Source organism: Bicyclus anynana, chromosome 5 (genome assembly GCF_947172395.1).
Source record: "Bicyclus anynana chromosome 5, ilBicAnyn1.1, whole genome shotgun sequence".
In the NCBI taxonomy this organism is placed as follows: Eukaryota; Metazoa; Arthropoda; class Insecta; order Lepidoptera; family Nymphalidae; genus Bicyclus; species Bicyclus anynana.
The window spans coordinates 3,158,863-3,173,389 of NC_069087.1; the positions used below are offsets into that span (position 1 = coordinate 3,158,863).

Genomic DNA, 14,527 nt, shown 5'->3' on the forward strand with positions numbered 1-14,527 from the left:
CACTGGACTGAGGCGGAGGTTCTACCCCTTTTTAGGGTTCTGCTAGCTAACTGGCAAAACTAAAACGTACCATAGTTTGCCTTGTCAGTTTTTCCAGCAGTTTGCTAAAACTCTTATTTATTTACGTACACTAACAACATACGTAAAGAGACATACATAGACAATAAATACATAAACATAGACAATGCTTATAAATAGCATTCACTTAAGTATAAGTACATACATCTATGACAAGAGCACACGAATGGAGTTTACTCTTTCAGATCGACTGTCTAAATAGGTGTATGTTGTAATAAATGTTGCCCCGCAGCATACACTATGTACGCCTAAAAAGTGAAAGGTGCGCAATCGAGGAGCAGCAGGATGTAGCGTGCGCGCCTGTTGCTACTCATAGGTTGTACACAAAAACATAACAACATAACGCTGTCACTTGTTCATCGAATTTTACTGCCCATATTTGTTTCATACCGGGGGCTTTAAATGAAAAATCTATTCTTAAGGAGTACGAATAAACTCCAAAAACGTGTAAACAGTCGAATACTCTCGTATTTGGTACTAGTAAGCTGTTTGTTCTGCTTTCCGAATCGATGGTAGAGTCACTACTGTCTGACAAACTTCACGTTTAAAAGTCCTTGTATAAAAACCTATTTGTAATGGAATGGCTTTGTTGACAATATCTTGATAACTTTCATTGCTTACCAATTCAACGATCCACTAGTTATGTATAAACGAGCTAATTACATAATCTATATCTATATACTTACATAAAATAAAGTTGTGTTATACTATTTATAACTCAAGAACTGCTGGACCGATTTGGTTGAAAATTACTTAGGGTAGGTTTCACGCGAACGAAGTCGCGGGCGTCCGCTTGTAGGAGATATAGGTATTTCATTGATTTCATATTATTAATACCAGGAGATATTGAATGTCTATTTCTAGCGATCCATTACATGACACGGTTTTCAATGAAGTCAGCACCGCAGACTGTAAACGTAAGACAGATTTGTAATAAACTGTCTTGTCAGAACCAGAAGTGGTTGTTCAATTCGTTAATGACATGGATTTTCATCTAATTTAATGAATAATTAGTCTACGGCTGCGATCTCAGGGTACGTTTTGCCGGAAGGGTGGTAACTAGGCTCGGCCGAAAACTACCAGATCCATTGGCGCATCTAGGATTATTTCCTAGGGTGGGCCCAGGCCCACCTTAAGGCGCCAGCCCCTGACATACCGATTCGACACTCATTATAGAAATTTCGTTTACAATGTTTGTGGACGCAGGCCTCTGAAACGGGTCGACTGATTTTATTGATTTTACTTTGTATATTTTGTATTTTGGCGTCCATCATAGAATTTTAAATCGGTAGGCCAGATTGGGGATGATGACTAGGTTTGAATAAATTGATTTTTATGATACATTCGGGTAAATAAGGTCAATGTTAACTAATATATACAAAAAAAAAGCAAAGAATGTTTGGATATTTGCAAAATAAATAAGATTATAAAATTTCAAATCTATCAATTTTGTTTATCGTAATTGGATAAAAATTCATACAGTTTTAGCTTCCTTACATTAAATGTGACATTTTTCAATAACTTAACTATAAACATAAATGCACAAATAACAAAGATATTAGTGATTTTGTTTGAACGCCCATACAAATCTTACGATCAGCGAGCCAACGACGTCACTAGTTCGTGCCATTTTGTATGGAGCGTTTTTCAGGGATCCACGGCAGCGCCGCAAATATGACTCTTTAAATCCCTGTAGCTCCGAAAGTAATGATCGCAGATATCCTGTTACTTTTAGAAAATTTCTTTACTATTAGCATACTCATAATTTATATTACAATTTAAAAAACTGTCATCATCCCTATTCTAGAGTGGGCACAGGACCATTCTAGGGTGGGCCCGGCCCACCCGGCCCACCCTCTATATATGCCTATGACCAGCTCACACCTTAGACAATATGGAAGACATTATAAAATCCTAAGTTGGCCCGAGCTGGACATTAAACCCAAAGCTACTCGTTGAAAATTTTAAAACTTTAGCAGCACTAATCTAAAAACATGAGACCTAAAGTTTGTCATTTACCTACGTTGTATTCTTAGATACCAAATAGTAAAATACACTGCTCGTTCGTTCAATGTACGATCAACATAGTTTATAACATAATTATATATGTAGGACTGTAGGTAGCTACTTCAACACATTAGCATATAATAAAGCTGTCAAGTTGACGAGACAGATAATAATAGCATAAACTATTCTTGGAATAATTACAATTAATACAATATTTGTTTATAATTATTACAAGTTACTAAGCATTCAGTTACTTTGTTTTGTGTCTAATACCTACCTATTCATCATTAACAACCCATACTCGGCTAATTGTTGGGCATGGGTCTCCTTCTCAGAGAGGGGTTAGGCTAGGCTAATTGTCCACCACGCTGGCCCAATGCAAATAAAAGACTTCACATACGTAGAGAGTTAAGAAAATTCTCAGGTATGCAGGTTGCTCACGATTTTTTCCTTCAACTCAATAATATCACGTGTTTAAAGACACGTGGTATTTATTTTTTGTACGTTTAATAGAAAATTACAAATTCATTATCATCATTATCAACCCATATTCGGCTCACTGCTGAGCTCAAGTCTCCTCTCAGAATGAGAGGGGTTAGGCCAATAGTTTCGGACCGGATTCGAACCCACACCCTCCGGAATCGGAGGCAGACGTCATATCCACTGGGCTATCACGGTTCTCAATAATAATTACAAATTATTTAGATACAATATTATTATAGACCTATTATTTTATTTTGCTATTATCCTCGAAAAGCCGAAATATCTAAGCGACAACGTCACCCAGATCCGACGAAACGGAAGAACATTATAATATTTTAAGCTATATCCTTAATATGATCAAGTTAAATAGTATTATGGGGCGTGTTAAAAGCTTTGGCACTCCTTGAGATCTGATAGCTTTTTTACATGAAACTGTTTTGGTGTTATCTTCGTAGAGTAGGTACTTCAAACGTTTTAGAGGTAGACGTAGACCTTGAGAGAAAAATTGACACTCGAGTTAATCTTATAACTAATCTTATTGTACCATCATTACTACGTTTTTCGTGATAAGTGATAACTTCGAGCTTTTTTACAAGGTCAGGGTCAAATTCAAGAATTATCAAGTCCTACCAAACAAAAAGTACGTCTGTGATCTTGTTGTTGTCCTTGATACCTAATTCATGTATACATAATCTTCATGTGGATTTTCATTCTAAAAATTTAATCGAAAAGTTATTTTTGCAGCGCATGCATTGCTGCACGAAATGTCAAGGTTAACATAGATAAAATCTTAATAGATAATCAGTTATTAATCCAACAAGATTTTGATTGAGTAAAATATAAGTTCCATCTTGAATCAAGACCGTGAAGCGAGGCCAAATATTTGATTTCCATCGCACAAGTCAGTGGCCCACGTATACGTAGAAAAAACTTAAAAACTAGTTCTATTTAATGATCTGGTTGCACAAGTTTAGACACAAGTCGTATTCTTTATCTATTCTACTTAATGAGCTATTCATAATTACATTTTGACATTTTTTATCGTAAGAATCGTACTCAGCTGCGACTATTGTCACTGTTTGTTAGATTTTTAAAAAATGTAAATAATCACCTACTATTTCAATGGTCTAGAGGTTATGTTGAAATATCATGAGGTAATTAGTAAGTTTGAGTCATAAATCCTGTTCCATGCTTCGAGCTATTGAGTATTTCCTACTTCCCAGAAATGTTTAATAACAGAAGAGCTATTATAAAACAATGATTTGTATAATTCGCAAGTGCTAGTGCGGGACTAGCACTAAGACACTAAGACTCTCTTTTTGTAGTTGAGCTAGTGATTATTTCGAAACTCGAACTAGGACTTGTACAAATCATCGTTACAAAAAAGCCGCCCAGAGTTGGGAAGACAATGGTATTCAAATTTAGAAGCCTCCAAAAATTATAAAGGTTTTATAAACCTTTATAATTTATTATAAACCTCTAACGAAGGTTTGACTCGAAACTAAGTGTCCGACACCTGCGGACATGGTTTTTCAGGATATCCCACAGAAAATATTTAAAAAATACGTTTTATACTTAGATGGTTGGGAGTCTGGAACTCTGGAGCCTTTTAACCAGCTACTTCTTATAACCAACGTAGTCAAACTCTCTTGGACATGTATTAAGCGATAGCTGACGCCGCGCGGTTTTACCCGCGTAGTTCCCGTTCCCGTAGGAATACAGGGATAATATATAGCCTATAGCCTTCCTCGATAAATGAGCTATCTAACACAGAAAGAATTTTTCAAATCGGACCAGTAATTTCTGAGATTAGCGCGTTCTATCAAACAAACAAACTCTTCAGCTTTATAATATTAGATTTGGTACGTCATTTAATATTCGCCCTGCAAATATATAAAAATACCATACCACCTATGGTTCTCTTTTTCCTCAAATCTAAGATCTTAGAGCTCAGAGTGAATAGGCATCTTCTGGGTTAGTGCGTTCCACCATACGCTGCATCATTGCTAACTTAAACTCAGATAGAACAAAATATTGTTCTTGTTTCGTTTTTCTTGGCGTTCTAGGTACTACTGATAAGTCCACTATCGGCACTAATTTGGTAGATTAGTCGGATCCAATTTGGCACAATCGTTTATTTCCTGCTATTAAATGTCTCATGGATTCTTTCCCAAAAGAAGCAATAAACCTATGATTGTGTTTGTAGTTCCTACCTAATTCTTATAGAGCACTTTATTCTCAAAATGAGCATATTCTTATTCTCAACCATTTACCCAAAAATATCTCCGAAAAAAAGCACTTTCGGATATCCGGATTCGAGTATTAGATGTACAACTTTTTTAAACTTTTTAAGGTTATTCACTTGTACCGAATCGTAAATCTATGGTTATTCATATTATTTTGTGATTTTTAGGGTTCTGTAGTCCACAAGGAACCCTTAAAGTTTCACCATGTCCGTTTGTCCGTCCGTCCATCCGTCCATCTGTCCAAGGTTTTGTGCAGAGACAATTAATACTAGAAAGCTGTAAATTAGCATGAGTATGAATTATAAAGATGTGGAAAAATTCGTTTTAATACTGTTTATTGGTTTGCGCTTACGCGCTATTTTCCGGAGTCAAGTTAAACTTTACCAAACGTCAATAACAATAAATAGGATGTAGAAGCCCATGTAATAGAAAAACAAAATTAACAATTAACAACAAAGAGATCCGTGGGAATTAAAATCAACGTAGAGTCTGTAAATTTTAAATGTCACTCCGACATACCTAAGATGAATAATTTAATATATTATAGTGAGTTTGATGAATAAAATGTGCTGGGTTTTGTATAATTTGCAAGTTTTGACTATTTATTTTTATTCTACCTCAAGCTTGAGTGCGATCTCACCAGATAGTAATAGTATGATGAGTTCGTTCAGTTTGACGGCCTCCGTGGCGCAGTGGTATGCGCGGTGGATTTACAAGACGGAGGTCCTGGGTTCGATCGAGATCGCGAGATCGAGATTTTCTTAATTTGTCCAGGTCTGGCTGGTGGGAGGCTTCGGCCGTGGCTAGTTACCACCCTACCGGCAAAGACGTACCGCCAAGCGATTTATCGTTCCGGTACGATGCCGGTGTAGAAACCGAAAGGGGTGTGGATTTTCATCCTCCTCCTAACAAGTTAGCCCGCTTCCATCTTAGACTGCATCATCACTTACCATCAGGTGAGATTGTAGTCAAGGGCTAACTTGTAAAGAATAAAAAAATAATAATAATAATAATAATATCGAAGACTACACTCATGACTCAGGCCAAAACACTTTTCCAGAACGACCCTCTAAGCCTCGCTCCGAGTATCAGACGAGACGCCTTAATAGAGTCGTTTTTTAATGTATTATTAAAAAACGAAGACTATCTGCCATTATATACTATATGCAATATTGTTATATATATGCCATTATTAATAAACTAAAATAGAGTGTAGCGCTATACAAAAAACTATTATTTATTTACGTACACTAACAACATTCTCGTAAATAGAGACATGCACAAATAGATAATGTTTATAATAGCTCACATTTACTTATAGTAAGGGAGCCCACGAGGCTAAATTTGCAGTTGCTAAACCGTAATTGGAATCGAATAGATTTGGTAGATTAGATGATAGAAAGAATAAAAGGTTTTTTGCTTTTAGTGGTGGGGAAAAAAACTACAGACTTTAAAGACAATTTTTATTACTTCGGCATACTGAAATCATCAGAAAACATGATCGATTATTCAGGAGATTAGTTCACTCAAAATAAGTAAAAAATTAACCGCGCTCTTGGCTCGATAACAGAAATAGAAGGGTTTTATTTTGTAACTTTAGAACCCTCCCATTCCTTTAAGTTACGCTCAAAACGTAAGATTTTCAAAATGCACACCTTTTAACTCACCTACCTTATCTTAATCTGATGTGCTGGTTGAGTATTTCTGAAATTAGGTTTTTTTTTGGTTGCCCTAAACGTACCAATATTAAGGGCTCATACTTGGTGGAGGTAATCTACAACTTGCAAGGTATACGCCCTTATGTTCATCTGCCGCACTCGAGTAACTGCAAAAATCTCCTCTTCGGCTCCTTTACTATTATACGTAGTACCTACATTACATATGTACCTACCTACATTTATGACAATTTATTATGTCGTATTTGTGAGAAAAAAAGAAAGTAGCTACATCAATACCAAGATTTATCGACTTAAAAATATCATGTGCGTGTAAAGTGATCTGGGTATCCGGTTTTCTAATCGATATAAGCCCTTGTATTTCCTCACGCTCCGATTACATACGAGTAGCGTCCGAGATACGGAACCATACGCTCTGCTAGAGCCGTCACATGGTTGTATGCACTTTGTACGTTTGCCCCAATTACAACTGTTTTCTTTGTGACACAGCCACAGATTACAAAATAGTACAAATTTGGGGAAGTACTATCATCATGCTTATTTCTACCGTTAAAAGCAGCATTGCTGGGATATGCAAAGAACAGAAAACGCTAAAGCTGGTATGCATGATATGGTATCATATAGTATGTACACTTTATACCGAGAGTATTGCTCAGCAGGACTATTATATAAGTCGGTGTACCATTCAAATAATCAATCACTACATCTTTTTCATCGTAATTTCGGTTTTCAATCATCTAACATTGTGTTACCAACGATGGTACAACGAGTTACATAATAACTCCGCAGGTTGGACTGAAATTGCATGGAAGAACGTAATTATAGCTACCACAATACCATTAGATGTTTACCTTTAGGATTGATCTCATTTACCCTTTAAACAAAAAGTATATTCAAATCAATCAAACCATTTTTTAGTTTTAACTAGACTAACAAACAGCAACGCAATTTCTGAGTTATAACAGGCCTAATAAACAGAAAATATTTTTTAAATGTAAGTAACGTTTTCCGTCGAAACTGAGGCGCACAAAAGTGGCTAATAGTCGCATAATGCTTAAATAATTAAATATTGTCTACAAATTACAACGTTGAGTTGTGTGTTCGGAAAGTGTTAAAACTATAATATAGGTACATAAATATATTATAATATAATGTAAGTAAACACAAAATTGTGCATGTGTGCGTTCAGTAGAGTAGATAAATTCTTATTACTTACTTATTGCGGTGATTTTGTAGGCACGTAACATATCTATAGCATAAAATATCATTGATTTTACTTGTATTCCTATGGGAGCAACAATGCGCAGCCAAGTATTAGATTAGCTAGTGGTATGCGTATGTCACCAGGCAAGCAGATTATTATCTGTCCCAGTTTGCTTACGGATACTACTACGGTGTACCTAGTATTCATTATACATATAGATTTGACGGCCTCCGTGGCGCAGTGGTATGCGCGGTGGATTTACTAGTCCTGGGTTCAATCCCCGGCTGGGCCGATTGAGGTTTTCTTAATTTGTCCAGGTCTGACTGGTGGGAGGCTTCGGCCGTGGCTAGTTACCACCCTCACGATAAAGGCGTTCCGATACGTTGTCGTGTAGAAACCGAAAGGGGTGAGGATTTTTTATCTTTTTCCTAATAAGTTAACACGCTTCCATCTTAGATTGCATCACTTACCATCAGGTGAGATTGTAGTCAAGGGCTAACTTGGATAGAACAAAAAAAATTAAATAAAAAAAAGATCAGGATTGGCGGCTTGATTTAAAGACGGGTTCGAAACATTTTTAACTTTCTAACTTAGAGCTGCCATTGAAGCTTTGTAAGTAGGATCTTACTAAGTTTGGCTAGGTAGGGGGAACAACACCAACGGAGACGAGGAGATTTCCATCATTATGAACAACATCATTATCATTATCAACTCATAATATTCGGCTCACTATTGAGCACGAGTCTCCTCTCAGAATGAGAAGGGTTACGCCTTAGTCCACCAAGCTGGCCTAATGCGGATTGGCAGACTTCCCTCTCTAGAATTAAGAAATTTCTCAAGTGTGCAGGTTTCCTCATAGGATTGAGATATTTTTAATTTCTTAAAATGCGCATCACTGAAAAGTTGGAAGCGCATTCCTCGGATTCGAACTTACAACCTCCTAATCGAAGGCAGAGGTCATATCAACTAGGCTATCACGTCTCTTATAGCTTGGCAAGTTCTTTGATGACACTTCCATGATATGCGGGGGGAAAGGACTGCGTGGGTTTGAGGCCGTGCGCGCGGAGCATCGCTACCCCCCCGGCTCACGCGGAGCATCGGGAGTGTTACGAACGAATTTGCCAAGCTATAGCATGCTATAATAACGTAGCCCTATAAATTACAACCGTGGTTATAAGTCTCGGACTTTGCTCGGGGTTTTACACGATGGACCTGGCACTCGCACGGTGAATCCATGGAATGCTAAGATATTTGTTTCATTTCAGGGCAGCACACACAGCCAAAGTCCCCGCACCAGTGGTGGGGAGGTAACCCTAGCCATCCCCCCCTCCCGCGGCTATGGAGCCATCGGCGGCGTGGAGAAGGTCACCTACACGTGGGCAGATGTTAATGCCTTCGCCACAGAAGATAGGTCTCGAAATAGAAAGTTCTGGCACTTCTGGAGGAGTTCCTCCGACCGCATGTTCCAGCAGAGGAAGCAGTTACTTAAGAGCAGTAAGTCTTTATTTATCAATCTCCAATTAAGGCTTATCAAAAATTGATAGCTCGACTTAAACAAGACGTTACAAATATAATTTGCAAGAAACCGGGTAGGTTTCCATCCCTATATCATTGACATCCCTAGAACGACGAAAGCGTTTTGTTTCGTCGTTTCATATACGCATAGCTTTGCATTGCTTTTATATAGCTTTTATACATATAGCATTGCTATAAGCAAGCGTTTAGCTGCAATCACGCTATGGTGCAGGAACGCGCTTGCCTAGAAGATGCCTCTGGAATTGAAGAAGTATATATATGCCTATTTACTCTCTTCTGAAGTCCATAGGATATCTTTAAGATGAGAAATTCAAAAAATTCAAAATTCAAAATTCATTTATTTCAATTAGGCTTAGTTTACAAGCACTTTTGAATGATCAAGATTATGTTATAATTTAATTTAATCTAATAATAGTCGAAAATTTAAAATTAAAGTTACGAGGGTTCCAAACGCGCCTTGCTCCGAGAAGAGCTCACAACAAACTCGAGAATGAATTAGAGCCTATGGTATTGTATTCGATAACGTAGCATTCTACTATTGGAAGATTTTTTAAAAATCGTTTAATAGAGACGCTTTCCCTAAATTAGCTTTTATGAACATTAGCTCTACGAAATTAGTATAGATTAGGCGAAACAATTAACAAAACTTGGGAATGTAGGTGGGTACGAGTAGATTCATTTGACCGAGTCAAGACGTAATAAAATATTTATTTGTATTTGAAACCAAAAGCTTACGTCCAAGCACTTTTACAATCACCGTTTTCATTAAATAATAAGAGGAGGATGTGAAAGGAATTTATTTTAGGGTACCGTTGTAAAACAAGATGCTTTTAAAGTTCCGTTATATAATATGCGTAGGTATGTGAGTCAATCTCTTCATCTGTATACATGTAAACACATAATAATAATAATGATCAAATTGATTAATAAATCTAAATAATAATACAGTAGAATGCAATGAATAAAACTGTGTACCTTACCTATGTCTTAAGATATCAAAGGTTACAGGGAGCCGCTGGATGCTGGCGGCTCGAGACCGTTTTGTTTGGAAGTCCATGCAAAAGGCCTATGTCCAGCAGTGGACGTCCATTGGCCGATAATGATGATAACGATGACGTTACGTATAGAGCACGAATAAAAAAGAAACAACTTTGTTGTAATTGGTGTACAATGAAAAATATTAGTTGGTCTGTCTGTCTGTATGTTCGTAATAGAAGTAAAAACTACTCGACGGATTTTAACGAAACTTGGTACAATTATTCTTCATACTCCTGGGCAGGTTATAGTATACTTTTCATCACGCTACGATCATTAGGAGCAGAGCAGTTTAGGATAATGTTGGAAAAACGGAAGAAATTACTCCATTTTTACAGCGATACTGCTGTAAGGGCTGGATAAAAGAGCTCAAAGGACGGCCCTAGTAGTGAATAAGCCTGCAGAGTATCGTGTCCGCTTGTCATCAAGAAGTAATTGTAATGTAAATATTTTCAAAAACCTGTTAGGGAACTCGTAATCCGAGAACAATATACAATCATTTTGTAACGCAATTTATTTTAAAGTTTATATCAACCAGAACTCTATAAAATTCTTAGGTTAATTAAAAATTAATATTATTTTCATTTGATAATTTTACATATATTTTAATTTTAAATACTTAACAGTTTATAGAGCAGGGTGTACTCAGCCTGTTCAAAATCAAAAACTAGATTCTAGTGGGCCTTTTGAATGCTAATAACATTAATTAAATAACAGGTTAATGAAAACATTTTTACATACAAAAATGTCACAGAGTACTTACGGAAGATCGTTAATGCGCATATAATAATCAAAAAATGTGCACATATTCATTTAAACTCATTATACTACAAACTAATGTCGGAGCTGAGACCAACGACATACTGTTCCAATGCGCTTAGGTTGGTAATGATAATCATTGATCGAAGGTGATTATTGAGTCTGTGATGATCATAATGTGGGCACAAAGTAGTATTGTTTTAAATTTAGAATACATAATTAAACCAGTGAACATCTGTACATTGATTCCACAAAACATATAGAACTTAAGCTACGTTGAATATTTCATTCGGACTATCCGAGGCACGGGGGGGATTTTCTTAAAACGGAGTAGAATCCATTATTTTGTAAGCTCGATATAACGATACGTAGCGAAGCACTTTATGCAGTGCATCAAATCAGAAAGAATACAATAGAAAACTTAAGCTAACTTATCCTAATAACCATAATCATGAACACGTGGAAAAGAAACATGGCTACATTTCCGCGTAGGACCGCCAGCTTTACGCAAAAAAGCAGCGCTTTTGTCACCAGTCGAAATCATTAGATCATAAGCCTCAAACATTTTTTCAGAAAAATAAAGTATTTTTCAGATTCAGCTATAAAAATTATGGTACGTTAAAATAAATTATAGTATTTTATGTAATAAGCAAATTTATTTAAAAAAAAAACAATAATTATTTGGCATAGGTATGCTTTTCACATTTAAATATTGAAAACTATAAGTTATTTTTTTTAATTTGTTCGTTTTATGTTTGGAACCTTTTTGGAACTTAATAAATAAGATAAAAAAGTTCGGATAGGCTATTGCATTTGTCAGAAATAAAGTTTTTATAAGTTGTTCATAAAATTTTGTTTGTATCTAACAAACAAAATTTTATGAACAACTTAAATTTTGTTTGTATCTAACAAACAAAATTTTATGAACAACTTATAAAAACTTTATTTCTGACAAATGCAATAGCCTATCCGAACTTTTTTATCTTATTGAGTGTTGAAAATATGGTATGTTTGCGTAGGTACTATATATTTCTTCAACAATATATAGTACGCAGAAAAATAGTATAATACCACTAGCGGACGCCCGCGACTTCGTCCGCGTAAAAATCGATGTCAACTTTCAACCCCTATTTCACATTCTATTTTGCAAGTTTAAGGACTTTCCGTACAAACTTTCTATCCCTACTTCACCCATTTCTGATTAACCGACTTCCAAAAAGTAAGTAAATATAATTTGCAGTAAACGGAGCAGCATACCCTGGAGAGCTTCTAGCGTTGATGGGGTCCTCCGGCGCAGGGAAGACCACCCTCCTTAACACGCTGACCTTCCGGACGCCGAGTGGAGTCGTGTCATGTGGCACCAGAGCACTGAACGGTCAGCCCGCCACGCCGGAGATGATGGCAGCACTGTCAGCGTATGTGCAGCAGCAGGATCTGTTCATTGGTACACTCACTGTGCGGGAACATTTGGTTTTTCAGGTAATTGTAACCCGCAATTTGGCAAATAAATTATTATTATTATTATATATGCATTCTACTCTCACGCCCGGTACAAAATAAATATATATACAAGGCCAAAAGGAAAATACATAAATTTCCTTAGATACGCAAAATAAATAAACATAAATATACGCTACATAAATACATATATGCACCGGGCGGAGGATTCACCCCGGCAGGGAGACCAAACGGCCGGGGGTCAGGGCGACAGGTGGAGAAATCGGCGGACTATCCTAGCCGATTCCAGCAAGACCGCTTTTTGCATCTTGCCTGCGAGCGAACTGCCACAGAACCCCAGCTGCCTTAAATTATTACGTAATCGTGTCCCTATTACTTTTATAGTGGTGATAGTACTACACATTCCGGTAATTTTATAAAGTACCAGCAGACGCCCGCGTAAAATTCAGTTTTTCACAAATCCCGAGGGAACTATAGATTTTTACGGGATGAAAAGTAGCCTATATGTTAATCCAGAGCAAAATCTATTTCCTTTTCAAATTTCTGCCAAATCGTTTCTGTAGCCACAGCGTAAAAGTGGAACAAACATACTTACACACACAAACTTTATAATATTAAAGTGTGATGTGATGTAACTCGAGTAGTCATGCTTGTTTCTAGTGGCGTTCACATCACATATGCAATAGTAGACAGCCTTTTTTTAACTAGGGGAAATCATCATTGTTACTTACTCACTATGGGGAGGCAAGAAGGTTACGTTGGACTTCAATAGAGTAAAACCTCACGGTGTTTCGACTCGTCGCTTGATGACAAAGCCACGGGAACGATCATAAGCTACCACAACCCAGTCAGAAATAATAGTGCCCTGTCTAGTTCTAGTCATCACGAATTCACCTAGGAGATAAAATTTGTACGTTCTTACCCTGCTTATTTCTACCACAAAGTATCGCGCCGACTTTAGTAAAAAAATATCCTAAACACTGTAAAAAGTATCCGTAAACAAATGTTTTATTCCAAAAAGTACCTACATATTTTTTTAAATATGTTATTTACAATATACTGAGTCAGCATTTTGTTACAGGCTTTAGTGCGCATGGATCGCCACATCCCATATGCTCAGCGGATGCGACGGGTACAGGAAGTTATATCTGAAGTAAGTTATCAACTTATATATTAGGATAAGAAAAACATGTGGTCGAATACTTTTTGTTCTAAAGTTCTTATGTGATATATACTCCATAATGACATGCCACGAAAAAAGAAAATGCGGCGCGCGCGAATTCAAATTTTAAAATTTGGACCATTTGGTGGTTGATCTAAGTTCCATTATATCTCCTCTCCTCCGAGTATCTATATAGCAGAGGAAATATGGAGCTTATAGGCCTGGCCCTGTGTATAGTAGGTTGTGTTAAAAGAGGCTATAATTATGATGATAGACAATGACACATTATCTTTAATTCATGACTATTCTTAATTATAACTTGAAAATTTTAGTACAAATTAAACAAATTCACAAGTTCTTACAGTATCAAAATAATAACAATAATTAATTCTTGATTATCTTATGCATATGCACAACTAATTATGTATAACGTATAATCACTTGGTAGACGTATGATTAATTTTTGCACAGATCGTATTTTAAAATTAATGCACTCTGATTTGCGGTGCATAAATTTTGATTTACGACCTATATATTAATTAGTGGATAATTATTTGACGTATAAACGTAACGTAATTATTGACCAGTGGATATGACCTCTGCCTCCGATTCCGGAGGGTGTGGGTTCGAATCCTGTCCGGGGCATGCACCTCCAACTTTTCAGTTGTGTGCAAGAAATTAAATATCACGTGTCTCAATCGGTGAAGGAAAAACATCGTGAGGAAACCTGCATACCAGAGAATTATCTTCATTCTCTGCGTGTGTGAAGTCTGCCAATCCGCATTGGGCCAGCGTGGTGGACTATTGGCCTAACCCCTCTCATTCTGAGAGGAGACTCGAGCTCAGCAGTGAGCCGAATATGGGTTGATGACGACGACGACGA

General features: G+C 36.8%; 1 protein-coding gene across 1 annotated transcript in view; it reads left to right on the forward strand.

Moving 5' to 3' along the window:
* LOC112054632 (protein white) overlaps positions 1–14,527 on the forward strand; it is a 36,071-nt gene that overhangs the window by 2,232 nt on the left and 19,312 nt on the right. The window contains exons 2-4 of the mRNA XM_024094485.2: positions 8,960–9,188; positions 12,265–12,503; positions 13,564–13,635. Coding sequence (XP_023950253.1) covers positions 8,960–9,188; positions 12,265–12,503; positions 13,564–13,635 — 540 coding nt within the window. The remainder of the gene's footprint in view (positions 1–8,959; positions 9,189–12,264; positions 12,504–13,563; positions 13,636–14,527) is intronic.